A 15710-nucleotide genomic window follows, 5' to 3' on the forward strand; every position below is an offset into this window, starting at 1 on the left:
TCGACCTTGTGTGAAATTCATATATCTATATTTAGTTATACATAATATTCAAATGCGTATTTAGATCAGATGTCATCTTTTGACATCTCATGTTCGTTACAACTCACAGGCGAGTGGGAGTCACGCGGAAGGAGATGGCAACATAGAGGACTACAATGCGTCTAAGGCATTGCTTTCTTTGCCATGTAAGTAGGTTGTTTCGGTTTTCGATTATGTCAGGTGGGACATTCTAAGAGCTGCTGAAGTGTGACAAAAAATATTCAAGAGTGATAAATTTTGTTACAACTTAAAATATTTATTATTGCTATAGTTTGTTTTGAAATTATATAAGAAATAAAAACAACTTTTTTTCTATCTATTGTGTTTGTGACAAAAACAAAGAAATTAATTAGTGAAAATTTATTCGTAATATTTTAAGTCACAATATTTGTTATTAATGCAAAAATTAAACTGGTGGTAACAGTGACTTGACTTAAAAAATACACCGCTAGTATAATTCATACTAGGCTAGCGTTACCAAGCGAAATTTTTAATGTTTTGTTTTATTTAATGGATTCATAGTAGAAAGATTTTGTCTAAGACAATAACCAAAGGTATTGAACTGTGGTTGTGTTTTTATTTAGTGTTAAGTAAATAAACATATACTCGTACTTGCCCTGACCACGCATTGTCTAGGACCCCGTTTAGTGGGCCGACGACGTAGTCAAGGTCGCGAAAAGTTTCTGGATGCAGCCATCGCAAGACCGGTCATCTTTGCGATCTTTTAGGAAGGCCTATGCATTGCAGTGGGCATCTATCGACTGATATAATAATGATGATGAAGTACAAGCACATAATAGGAAATAGTCTAATTTTACAGGCCTAACGAAAAATCAGAGCTGCCAAACAATCTTTTATTAGGTTTTTTAGGGCCCCTGCTATTAGGGACCTCTCGTTTTCCTATCTTGTGGAAGGACATGGTCATTTCTTTTCGTTTAATATTTTTTTCACATCTTATTTTATTTCCGCACTCTTTTTTTGGGTTTTGGTTAGATCAGCTCTATAGATGTCCTCTCATTCGATTATGCGGAGTGTGTTGGCGCGATTAGCACACTTACGTCGGCCGGGCCAGCTGTTCGGCAGTACCCGCTCGCAGGCCACGGCGAGTGCTTGCGTAGCTCTACCAGGCATTCCATGCGAATGCAGCGATGCACGTGCGTAAATTCGCCGTCGAGAAATTCGATCTAGTGAGGTCCGTTCTAGACGTTTACGATCGATAAATAAAAACGATTCGAATAATTCGCGGGTGTATGTGTGTGTGGACTTTGCGACGGTAGGTTGATTTCAACGTTCCTTAATTTATTTCTTATTTTCAATTATAACGTGTTAATTTTAATTATAATATGTATGTATAAATTAATAATAATCGAATGTAAATAATCAAGACTAATTTTCAACTAGCACGTCAACCAACGACTATTTTTAATTTTTTCCCCAATATATATCTTGTTGTAATTTTATTAACAAAATATATTGCATATTACTAGATCATTGATTATTTATCCTTTAATTCATTTTTTCTTTTTCTAATAAAATATAGTATGCCTAATTTATTATAAGTATATATACTATATGCATATGTATATGTTTTGTACACGTTAACTACCAGTTATTTATACTTCTACCGTTTCCATAATTTGGTTGTCTGGAAGAAATTGCCTCGTGTGATAAAACTCCCATTGTACTTTTTCTTTACTATTATGCAACAATGTATAAATCTTTTAGCGTGTACAATATATAATATGAAATAAAATATTATACGTTCATGTGATAAAAGCCCACATTTACGTACGTTTTTTTATATGTTACAAATACATTTATTATTGTAATTAATTTGTTATTACTAAGTGTAACTTAAAGTTTAAATCGAATTTATTTCAGGAAATCCAACTTGATTTGGTGCGTATGTAAATATATATCAAGAACGCACTTACACTTACTAAAAATCTTACTGAAAAACATCAAATTTAAAATATCACTTACGTATACATTTAAAAATTAAATAATTGTTTTTGCGTACTTCACTTGTACCAACATAGTTTTCGGTATTGTTATATATGGTATACAAAGGCAACCTCTTGCGTCGGTTTAATGACTTATTTACTTTCAATAAATGATAAAAGAATAACAAATACATATTGTTATACTTAGATAAGTCGAGCCTTGTTTTAGTGACAAACATTATTGACATAAAGCAAGTCTATGTGATACACCTTATCGTACTAATATTTCTATATTATACATCTTTAGATTAATATATAATAGGTTCTTTAAGCTGCCCACTTTATTACACATGCGGGGCTTATTGGTTATAAGAATTGTAATTGAATATTGTAACGAATACGTTGTCTTATAAATTTTGGAATGTTTTTAAGAATTATATTATACGCACTACATTTTTAATATGACTATTGTCAATTTATAACAACTGTGGTGTATTTATTTACGACAATGCATATAATTTTTTGGATGACTTTTTAAAAATGGACATATTCGTTTCCTTACCACTCAAAATATGTAAATCATTTATTAGCTTATACATTCTACTCTTTGAGCTAATACACATTAAAAGTGTAGACATATTTTTATTTTTAATTATAAATAAAAAACTTGCTTTAATGTTGCATGCTACGTGCATAAATCAATGTCTTAGATTTCGTGTAAAACATTTTAAATTAAATCAAAATATCACTTACAAAATCTATCGCAAATTAACACTCTTTGCATCTCCTAATTACGTAAGTTATATATGTAATATGTCAATATAAGAACATGGTGGATAATTTGTTTTGATTTGATTTGATGCTATCACATTTGAAAGATATAAAAAATTTTCAGCGGATCCATTGTATAAATAAAATGAATTTTTTATATATAATTGTATAACGAAACAATTATGAAAGAGATTAAAAAGATATGGTCTTGTAACGAACATTTTTTTTATTTGTTACATTTTTTTCGTACATTTTTTGATTCATGTATATTTTAAATGAATCCTATACAAATTACTTTTAATTTCTTTTTACTCATTTTTTTAATGAAAGTTTTGTAAATGACTCTTACAATTATTAAAAAAAATCATATCAAATCTGAATTAAAATTTTACAATATCATCTTGTTATTAAAAGAATTCGTTGATGTCTTTATTATGAAAGTTAAAACTATTAAGCTTTTGTACTATCGACTTGTGGATTTTATCGGATTAGTTTTAAAAGTTTTGAATTACAATGTCTTTCTATTTTAATATATATTCGTAAGTTTTGCATAAAATACTTCTAAGTATTTTGTAACACTTGTATAGCCGTTGGGTCGTCAAGACTCCATAATAGATCTGTATAAAAAAAAATCCTAATTTTTTCCGCTAACATGATATAAGAAGCTTAATAATCCCAATTCTAAAAACAGTGATTGATTCTAGGTGTAAAAGCTTCTAAATTAATGTATAGTTAAGCAATAACAGTAAAGTAAGAAAAATCTTTTTCCAAATTCAAATTACTACATATTACTGTCGATTATTGTTTACTATCTGTCCTTGCAGACACTGTACCGCTAGAAGTTTTTGGTCTGCAGTATTGTTACAGAAAAAAATAACGGTAACTTATTTCAGAATGATTACTTAATATAGATTGATTGTAAATAGGTGTAAAATATTAGGTCTTGTTACTGCCATAATTGTCGTAAATTTAAAAAGGAAGTAATAAAAAAAGTTTACAAAAACTAATCGTAAATAATATTTATTATTAATTTGTTGTAATTAGAATTTCGAATACGATTCTTCTAACTTTATTATCATTATGTTATTTATTATTTCTGAAACCTTTGATTTTTGGATAGAATGTACCATGAATTATTTGAAAGCAACTGTATCGCTACATTCACTCCTTTAAAGCTTTTATACCTATTACCAATCATCCTGTATCCAAATTCACGGATCAAGATCAAGGATAACCTCAATATTAACAGAAAATACTTCATGTGTGATCTGAAATATCTCAATACGTGGTATGTCTCAACGTGTATAATTTATATAAATTTTCAACGAACGTTAGTCAAGGGGTTAAGTAACATACCACGATATAAACCTTTCCTATTCTGTTTTAGCTTAACTCACGTCGCACCGAATAACCTTTGGCTTCGTAACATTTCCTTATGATCTGTTTATTTTTGCAAGGGCGCGATAGTTTATGGCTGTGATGTAACAAGGCATTCACCTGAGGACCTATGTGACACACTTTGCTTATTCCTAATAGAGGTTTTTTACATTAAATAAATATGTAATATATTTCAAAAATAAATAATTCCCCAATATGTTTAGTCACCGCAGAATTCTCGACTAATCCTCCAAGCTATCAGTAAAATAGCAACGGTTAAAAAAAAATACTATACATGGCATCGCTAAATACAAGATCATTAAAGTTAAACGAAAAGCTAATAAAAGTAGAACGAGCGTTAAAACATATATAATACACATATATATATATATATATAACTTGGTATAAGTGACGATGTTGATCGCAAGAAAAAATAGAAGAATATTAGTAATACAAGTTCTAATATAAATATTCAATAACAGGAATTTACGATGTGGGATAACAAGTTAACAAATTCCTAAAATGTAATATGATACAATTCAAAGGAATGTAAGACAAAAAAGACCAACATTACACAACTCTACTATGGTAGAACTGTCTTTTACGTGCGAACGTCATCGTACATCTAGAGTACGATAACACAAGCAAATTTTTTTTGTAAGTTCACGGATTCTCCAGTTCCGTGAACTCAATTCTGATGACGTTGTAAAAACCCTCTGGCTTACAGTATCAGCATCAACTGAAACCAAGCAAGTAGACAAAATAGCCATCTTAAACATTATCAGATTTTAATAGTTTAGACATTAAAAGCATATAAAGAAAATAAAAATCTTTTTGACGAAAATAAATAAAACAATGAAGCCTTTAAATTTAAAAAAAATGTTTTGGATTTTTGTAACAAAATTGGTCAGAGTGAAAAACATGCCTTTTTGCTTTTTTTGCCATCTTTTGTCGGTTGTATACCGACAAAAGAAATGGCAACGGACAAATATTTAATTATAAACTACGCATTAGGATATAACTTATATAACATGAATAATATCTATAAAAGAAAATTTAAAAGAAAACGTATGTAGGAGTTCCTCGAATAATATAGGACCTAGAATGAAAATCTGCCAAAAGAACAAGCAAGGTTTTCTAGTGGTTTGTAAACCATCGAGCACATTCACACCATAAAATACATAATTCTGAAATGGAAGGAATACGTGATAAATTATTACTTATGGTTAGTAGATTATAATAAGGCATTATATTCTACCAAATACGAAAAAATATTAGAAGCTCTGACGTCACAAGAGATTCACAATACGTACATTTGTATAGTTAAAAAAATATACGAAAAAATTACGGCAAAAAACGGCAGAAAAGATGGCAAATATTTCCCTAGATAAGGAAGTCCTGTCTCCTGTCTAGTAAGATGGGCAGGAGAGACAAGAGCCTCTTTGGTGCTCTAGATACAATAAGAGAAGACGAGATAGATATTGCCGTAGTATAAATTATTATAATAAAAAGTAGTAGAAATGTCTGACGTATAAATAAAATAAAAATTTTAAATTAGTATTAATAAGTAGAAATAAGGAAAGACGTTATTTGAACACAAGACTAAATTTATTTATTTATTTAATATAGCGACTAAGATCAAAGTTGAAATAAGAAAACTATCAAGTACGATCATTTAGGAATTGGATACCGATTAGCTTCTCTTTTATTAACAAATTTATATTTTTTGATGTGATCTGTCATTACCATTTTAAAAAAAGATGACATTTACTTTGGTGATGATAATGGCGTAATACTTTATATTAACACAATTAATTCTTAATTTTTTTATTGACATTTTTCTGCTAAGAATAATCCGTTGACTTCATGAGTAATTAAATATTTTTTAAAGCAATTAATTAAAATACAGTAGTTAAATGTCGTTAATTATAATAAAAATCCCCTTCGTAATGACCAAACTTATGATTTACATAACAACTGGTTCCTTCTCACCGCGTGTATATAGACTGTAAAATTATTACTGTGAGAATCGTTACTGCTATTGTTTGTCGAACGAATTTGTTTTAAAAAACTGCTAGCTTAGAGATTTTTTACGCGGTAGTGACGAATATATATTATTTAATGACAGAAATTATTATTTTTAATTAAAATTTTTAATTTGTTCTACAAATAAAAAAATATATTTAATTTTTCGCCAAAATCGTTATCATCGGTTCTTATATTTAAATATTTTGGAGGCTTCGTTTTTATTACAATTTATTCTCCGATTCGTTTATTGGTGATGACTCTATTTTACAATATATCGCTCTTAATACAACTCTTTGATAGTCTCTATGGGGAAATGAGGAATAAATCAAGTATTATTACTTTTAAATTCCAGACTCTCCATAGAAAACAAATAAACTTTATTTTATCGGAACTACTGAACATTGATATTTCCTAGAAGCAACGTAAAAAAACTATCGTCAGTATATTGAGCGAATTAATCACTGCAAATTATTCACTATTCATCACAATTGACTATATGCGAAATATAATCGTCATCGTCATCATTTCGGACAATAGGCGCCCACTAGATACATGAATAGGCCTCGCTCAAAATTTTTCGGACAAAGGTCTTGGGCTCCACGCTTCCAACGACCTATGTGTCTATCGTCGGTCTACTTCGTGGAAGCTTATCTAAGTCTGTGGTCAGTTGCAAAAGCGACGTGCCTCTGCCATTTCAGACGAGCAATTACTCAAGCCTCGTCGATGACCTTGGTTCTTTTAGGGACTCGAGTCTCGTAGCAAAGTTCCCAGCATATCCTTCTTTATTGCTATATTAATCCAGATTAATTTTAATCTAATATATAAAATTCTCGTGTCACGGTGTTCGAACTTGAACTCCTCCGAAACGGCTTGACCGATTTTTACCAAATTTTATATGCGTATTCAGTAAGTCTGAGAATCGGATACTATCTATTTTCCATACCCCTAAGTGGTAAGGGTGGTCCATCCCTAAATTTTTTTTATTTTTTAGACAATTTTTTAAGTTTTTTTTCTTTTATTATGATACAGCATACAAAAATGCATACAACCCTAAATTTTTACCCCTCTACGATTAACCCTTATTTTTTATTTGTTAATTAAAAACTTTAATTTTTTTGCAAAACAACGTTTACGAGATCAGCTAGTATCATATAATATAAGATCGAGTAGGAAATGAGGAGTTTGTTTAAAGTGATAGTGGGCGGGGTACATCGCTCGTGCAATGAAAGGTTCTCGAGTGGAGATCACGAGCTTCTACACGTGGCGTGGGTAGTCACCCACTAGATGGACCGACGACATAGTTAGAGAGACTGGTCATCGTGGTGAACCTCGGAGGAGTCCCAAAAGAAGAACATTAATCCTATTACATGATTTATCTTTGGTCAATAAACTTCAGGAAATTTCAGTTTGCAGCAGCTTGCTCCAAATTGATACTTTATAAGCAACTCAAATAATAAAATCCACAATGATGTGTTCAACCTCGCAATAACAATGACAGAGAAATCCCCGGTGTCATGGCCGCGCACGAGCGGATCTCTGTTACGGCCCGAACTGAAATTGACGTACTTATCTGCGGTTATTCCTTCGGATCTCTTAATAACGTATTTAACAAGCGAAGAAACATTTCTGACAACGTACAATTATCTAACTCGTTTTTTGTTTTCTGCACTATTGTACGGTTTTTTGATGAATAATTTATTGGTTTATAATTTTAGGTTACAATAAAATATTTTTTAATATGTGCGTTTTAAACCACCTAATGTCAGATTCTTTACATTTTTGTGTTTTTAAATATTTACTTGTTGTAAATGAATAAAATTTTAAGAAAAGGTTAATATATTTTTTATTCTCATAATTGAGGTTTTTACAAAAATAAAAGGTTTTATACCTCTTTAAGCTTTAATTTTTGAATAGAGTTTTTCATACAACAATTGACATCAAATGAGCTAGCTATACGATGTACGAGCAATGGGCTTAGCGGAGGAGGACAGACATGCGGTCGTAGGCCGCATGTTGGATTCCCGAAGTACAATTTTACATAATTCACACTATGTGTTTTTAATAACAATAAACAAAAAGATCCATCATGTTTTCTTATGCAAATTCAATTTAATATATTTTGTTTCAGATCGAACCAACACGAAGCTTTTCGCGTCAATATCACCACAATGAAGCGGTCAAAGATTTATGCGGTGATATTACTGGTAGGTACAATATTTATTTGTAAATAGTTCACTCAACAGACTTAGTACTGTGGGTGAGTTTAACAGGTCAGATAGGCAATGTTAGAGACAAAACCTAACGAGCTGGAGCACAAAAATTAAAACGCTTGGATGAAAGATAGACAGTTTATTTTAAAAGTCATCTGCCTACAATTTTAGATACACCGATGCCGTAATAAATTATTTGTCATGCTAAAGAAATTATTTTCACCTCTCATTTGAACATATCAAACATTGATTCAAAATTGATATAAGATAGTCTTTAATTCCATATTCCATCACCGCACTAAAGATTTAATACAAATTCACAAACAACAACACATATGTCATTTGACGCCGTTTGCCATTCTTATAGTTATTTCATAATATTTTTCGGCGTGAGACGCGGTTTTTACAACCGCCTACAAATCATACGCCGCGCGTTCTTAGATTTTAGACCGAAAGATTGACAGATAAGCGAAAGCATTTTGACAACTGTGATCATTTCGCTACAGTTTTAATAGAAACAATTGGCCGGACGCAGTCCAATAGAGAAACGAACAACCAAACAAATAACTAAAACGTATTATAAAGTGATCACCTTATTTATTTATTTTGTTTTTTGACTTTATAATATACAAGGATTAGTTATAAAAAGTAATTATTAATTTCGTTAATTGTAAGACCTAAGTAATGTACTTATTATATTTTTTATTGTACCGCTTTCCAGAATATGATATTATTATTTTACCACATTATATTACGCCTTTTGTCTTGATTCGCTTCAAATCTTTGACACCTGGAGACGGGTGTTATAATTTATCTGTGCTTTGAAAAGTAATAAATTATTATAATATATAAATAAATTCATATTATAATAATAACATGATTTTTTTATTATTGTTTCTATAACACGAAATGCGATAACAACCTCTGTTTAAGAAATACATTACACTATGTAAACCTCCATAGAATCAATTACATTTGAAATTACACTTTGAACTGGCTTGCAGTATAAGACAGTGCTGAAAGTTTAAAAGTTAAAACATAGGTTTTTTTTATTCCTCTAGGTATTTTCCCCGTCGTAAAAACTATAATTATATTAAACAAATTAATAATAATAGAAAATATTTTTTATTTATTCTGATATGTAATTAAGAAGCGATAAGATTTTTTTTGATTATTTCCTTCGTAAAACAATAAAGCGCATACCGTGTTCCAGTTTGAAGGGCGACATAGCTAGTGAAAGTTCTGGGCTAATGTAACACAATTATGTCTCAAGGTAACTAACTCAAACACGGTGGTATACTCCTACGCCTAGTGTTTCATAAGTCTAGGCTGTATGTCTATGGATGTTGTTGACTTTTGGCAATCTAGAAAAAAAAAACTGTTTATGCCTTCGTTATGCGCTGGCTATTGCAAAAGTTTTGTAGATTCTACTGTTCTATTTATGTTTCATATTTAAGAGAGATTATCGTAACATTAACACCGAAATAGTTTCATATATCGTAATACGTCAGAAAAAGGAATACGGAAATAGTGATAGTGACTATTATGTCCTTATACAAGATAGACTGATGAACGTGCTAAGGTTGATGGAAGACGCTACATTTTGTATTTTTACGTATTGATGAGATCCGTAACCTCACAAAAGTAACAAACATAACTCAGTGGGTTGACTAAGTGCAGTGGCAGTCTACAGATCAAAAAGAACGTATTGCAAATGAAGCAAGAAGGTTCTGGACTGGTAACAATGAACCTGCAAGTTCAGCGCGTGACGTCTAGTCAAGAGTTGGACAGATGTGTTTGTTAAGGTCATCGGATGTAGCTGGAGATATGCTGCAAATGACCTGTCTTATTAGAAGTCTTCAAGGTGGTCTATAGCTGGAAAATGATACCCTACGACTTAAATATGATGATAATGATACTGCTGATAAAAAGACCATGATTTCATAGTGACATAGTGGCGTGAAAAAAAGTGAAATATCTTATTCTCTTAAATCCCTCATCAGCCGATAGACGCTTATAGCAAGACAAGAGCTTCCCCAAAGGTCATCACAGCGAATGGTCTTACCCTGCCCGTAAACCCGACTTACGGCAACCTTGACAATATCGTCCGTCCATCTCGTAGGGAACCTAACCACGGAATGTCTACCGCCTTGTTGTCGACACTAGAAAACCGGCTTCAAATCTCAATCACTTCTATATTGTACTATAGCATGTCATACGTTGAGCGAGTAAAAAGTCAATAATTTTTGGTGAATAATCTAAGCTAAGCTCTCTGTATTTTGTTTGCTCTGTGGCGTTTTGCTGTTGACGTAATGTTTTACCGATAATACGGGGCACAGAGGATTGTTTCGCTATCTATCATACTTTAATAAATGTTACGAAAAGTAGCTTTATCCAAGTTCATAGTGGAGTATGGTTACTAAAAAATATGTTTTGCGGACAGTAGGCGTTGTGATTTTTTAATCCTAATTTGAGAATATCAAGCACTTTCGCAATCACTTTGATAATTATTGTAAAAATTTCGATTCTTATTGCAATCCTATCATTAAAATTTGAAATTTGATATTATAAAACAATGGTTGAAAAGTATATGAACTTCCGTTATATTTTTACTTTAGCTTTTACGGTACCTAACTAACAATTTATATATTAAGGGTATTTTTACGAAGTCTTATTTATGACTGCGTAGGTATATACAGTTAATGTTTATATATAATGATATTATTTAATATTTCAATAAATTACTCTAGTTCGTTATTTATTCAATTGATTATATTCAAATTTAAATAAATGAATTCTTTCAATAATATATATTTTAATTTAATTATTTGAAAGCAGTATTCGTTTGTGATGAGACCGCTCCTTGTATTAAATTTTTCTGTCAATTTCAATTGTCAACAAATAATAAATAAAATAATTTCTTTAAAACTCTATATAAGTTAAATAAAACAATAACAACGACACCAGTGAATAACTTCGAACAATTAAAGGTCAATACTAGAAACTGAACTGTGGCCAAATGGTCCACGCCAGCGCGAGTATGACGTAACTGTCTCCCACCCACAATGTATCCTTCACTAACCGAAATAGGAAACTATTTCATATGTAATCGTTTCTGCGAACTATTCGAACAGAAATTTATATCACGCGGAGAATTGTATCAATTCCTGTGATAAATTTAAAAGTTAACATCACAGCAAAATAATTATTCGTTAGCTATCATAAGCTTTGTTTAGCGAGAACTTATTGACCTTTCGCACTCAAATAGATAAAAATAAATTAATATATCATATTTCAGAGTCACCACTTTAATTATTGGTTAAATGTAAAATAAATAAATTTATTATGTTATCTACAAATACTGGCTGGTGTAAATTTGGAACGCGAGCTGTCAAATAAAGTTCATAGCGAACTGTCAATTATAAAAAGTTTCAAAGTTTGTCGCCGTTGTTTCAGCCCATAGGCTTCCCTCAAATATATCTATAGTGGTGATATATCATAATCACCACATTTGGCAGGTGGGTTAGCGATCACATTGTGTTATTATAGTATGCAGAGGACGCAGCTAAAAAAAGTTTCAATAGTCATTACATATTCTAAAATTTTTCAACTTTCTGTCTGATTTTAAGTTTTTTTTTCAAAACCATAGAGTATCTACAGAGTATTAGGAGACTTGTAATTAAAAATCTTAGAAGACATTGTTACGCTGTTAGTACAAAAAAAAAGGATTTCCCGAGGCTGTACAGTATTGGAAATTTGTTAATTAAATTCTTGGAGCAATTCTCGACTCTTTTTTATCCAAAAGAATTTCCTATAAAGTTCTATTAAATTTATTAAAAAAGATGAATGAATCGCTAGTGCCGTTATTATAGCTAGGTCATAGCGTGACATATGGCAATAGAGATAATTTTTTTCCTATCTAAATTAGTAGGTTAATAAACATAAATGAATGCTTACATATTCATCTAAATTAATGTTATTGTTTTTAATATTTTACTGGATTTTTTAGGTTAGGATACATTTAGTACACAAGAATGAGACATTATTTTTTACATACGAGTATATCGTTCATTAATTACCTATGTACCCACTATCGAAATATATATTAATAATGAAGATTATAAGTATTTTTAATTATCAAAATAAAGTAATCAAAATATGATGTTTGTATAAAATTTGCTATTTTTGAATTTGCACAAAACATACAGTAGCATGTTATGTTAAAGGCGGTACAAATAATTTAAAACGTTGAAGTCTTTTGTATTAAGCTTCATACACGAAGGACATCTCTTTTATTAATAACAATTTTAAATTATTTATTTTAAAAATTCTTTCAAGTCGCTTTACTGTACCTCTATATCTAATATACATACAGGTTACATTTTACGAAAAAATCTCTTTGTAATTTAAATCGTTTTATAAGGTAATTTGTTATAGATATAAAAGTTTTAAATAGGTGAATTTACAACATATATACAGCAAATTTGCAGTCAAATAATTTACAGTAGACCCTAATCAAAAATCAATAATTTCGGAGATAATAAATAATCTAATGATGATATGTTAAGAAAAAAATCATATTATTACTTATTAAAATTAATTATTGTTTACTCTTTTAATGCAGACTCTGTACTTCCAGAAGTGAGCAGCCTGTAACATTCCAATAAAAAAAAGACTTACTCCAGGGTGACCTCTACGAGTATATACAAGATTGAAAGAAATACAATTAAAACCTATAAAGCTTTGCCCTGACACAGGAGCTTTTACATCTATAATCAACTTGTTTAATGGTATGTTTCGTTATTCTAATGTTTACAATAACTTTGATTTTACAATACCGAAACACAGCGATGCGTACACTCTTCAATTCGAATAAATACCCATGCGTAATATACAGATGTTCATAAAAGATTCGTGAGACCAAAATTTCAATGTATATGTTATTATTGTAACTTATGTAAACACTATTGATTGCTGTGATCATACTAAGCGAAACAATTGAAGCGTACCGATAATATAGGTTGTTATATTTAAGTTACAACGTTATAAAAGAGGTGCTAACAATTTAACTCTATTAGATCAGTTTACATCGCTGAATTAACAATAATGGCTATTGTCTAGATTGATTCACTTGACAAAACGCAGGTGCATACGATAAACTGACATGTGTCAATTTGGATTGAAAGAAAGGAATATTTAAATCTTCAAAATTAGTTATTATATAAATACAAAGAGTCATTGATGTAAAAGAATAAAAGCGGTAAATGTATAGTTCAATTTGTCAGCAAAAAGTTTTAAAGCTTATTTATAATCATCCTGTATTATTATTAGATTGAAACAGACCAATAAATTGTGGAAGTATAGTCAGTAATGACAGATAGTAAACAATAATCAATTTTAGTACTTATGTAGTATTCCATATTTTATTATATACTGTAATTAAAATAATTATTTAAATTATAATTTTTAGATAGTGTGTACATTAAATAACGGCAAATAATTGCAATTAACAATACATATAATCCTTTAAAATTTTTTACTCCTAAAACCAATAGACCTGTAAATATGGGCGACGACAAGAAAAACTTTGTGTAACTGATTGTAATTTTAATTTAGTTTAAAAGCAAACGGAAAATTTTGCTGTCATCGTCTTCTTTCGGCTATTACGCACGTCGATCATTACTATCCAATAATATTTTTATTAAGTAATAAAATATATTTTAATCGCCCGTGTCAATTATAATAATATTTAACAATTGAAAGTAATAATAACTTTAAAAACGAATCTAGATTGAACACAAGCCACAATCATTGTATTCAACATGTATAATTTGAAAGCGAAATAATGTCGTTAATATTTGATGTCAAAAGAACAACCATTATATCCAAATACAAATTCGAACTGATAGTCAATAATAGAGAATGAAATAGCACTTCACGCGTTACCAATGTGTAATTGTTTGCCTTTCGCAGAAGCCACCATCGACCTTTCACGGAGTAAAGAGGTCGCAACTGTCACAATGCTTGTTGTATTTAGTTGACGTCAATTTCAAACATAACACGTTGAATTATATTCTTACATTTTGTTATGAGAGCTTCTGTTTTGATATGAATTTTGTAACGTAATAATCAAAATCATCACCATCGTGTGAGGTGATAGACGCTTACTGCCAGGCATAGACCACAAAGATGACCAAGATGATCGATCTAAACTTATGTATGATGTATATGTATATATGTATATGTATGAAATAAAAAAAATATTATGCATTAACTAAATTTTAAATTGTGGTTCCATGATCCAAAACCCTAAATACATGAAATAAGGATGATTTGGAATTAAATTTTCTATACTTAACGTTGTATAATGTCGGATAATATTGTAAAAATAGACGCCATATTGGTACTTATGTTAATGGCTTATTACATGAGACATCAATATTAAAAATATATAAAACTCGCTGTTTCGACATACTTTGTACTGCTTGAAATTATTGAGTAGCAGCATTAAAATACCGAAGAGGTAATGCTTGCAATATATACTCGAATGATCGCTAAATTTATTATTTAAATGTAAATTAAATCATTTGTTTTTTATGTCGATTTATGTTGACCATTGCGACTGTTAAGACGATAATATAATTTTGCACAAACTATTAAACTTCTAGCTATATTTGATTGGTGTTGGACGCTGTTAGCCATTCTGGCTTTTACAGCTTTTTCGGACTCAGGCCTCGTGGATCGAAAAATCTACAGACAGATATCTACGTCATATATATCTACGTCACAATATATCTACGTCAGATAACACAGTTAACTATGAACCCGATCTGAGCTTATTGACTCGAAAGTATCGACCACTCACCAGCTTCAATCCCACGGCACGTGAACGACAACCGATTCAGTTTTAAAACGCGCCGCCCTCACATCTGTGTGCGACCTAGTGCCACACGCACCGGCGACTCAAACCGATCCTCTCCTAACTCCGAAAACGATTCAGATAAATTGTCTTCGGTGGAAAGGATTACACTTTTAATTTCTTCGAAAATAGTAAATATATCAATTAGTTTGTAAAGTTCATAACGAGCTATCAAATGTACCGTTTCAATAGTTATTTTTCTTACATTCTATCTTACGCTATTTATATATTTAGTGGTATGCATACTTAAGATATAATTTATTAACTTTAAACACTAAGACATTTATAAAATTAAATGTAATACAGGTTATATTAGAGTGTAGTAACAACGTTTGATTTAGTAGCTAGCTCGGCTCGAGCTTGTCACTTGTCTTTACTAAAAGGTTAATTTAAACTTAAATAATTCTCATAGCCTACATAAAT

General features: G+C 30.5%; 1 protein-coding gene across 1 annotated transcript in view; it reads left to right on the forward strand.

Annotated features, from left to right (window-relative positions):
- The first annotated feature begins 1121 nt into the window (after positions 1-1121).
- LOC137931007 (protein spaetzle 5-like) overlaps positions 1122-15710 on the forward strand; it is a 42205-nt gene continuing 27616 nt past the window's right edge. Inside the window, exons 1-2 of the mRNA XM_068774394.1 lie at positions 1122-1312; positions 8287-8362. Coding sequence (XP_068630495.1) covers positions 1290-1312; positions 8287-8362 — 99 coding nt within the window. The 5' untranslated portion in view covers positions 1122-1289. The remainder of the gene's footprint in view (positions 1313-8286; positions 8363-15710) is intronic.

The sequence above is a fragment of the Battus philenor genome, unplaced genomic scaffold (assembly GCF_028537555.1).
Source record: "Battus philenor isolate CCGP_79_NKW_IND1 unplaced genomic scaffold, ilBatPhil1.0.hap1 SCAF_7, whole genome shotgun sequence".
In the NCBI taxonomy this organism is placed as follows: Eukaryota; Metazoa; Arthropoda; class Insecta; order Lepidoptera; family Papilionidae; genus Battus; species Battus philenor.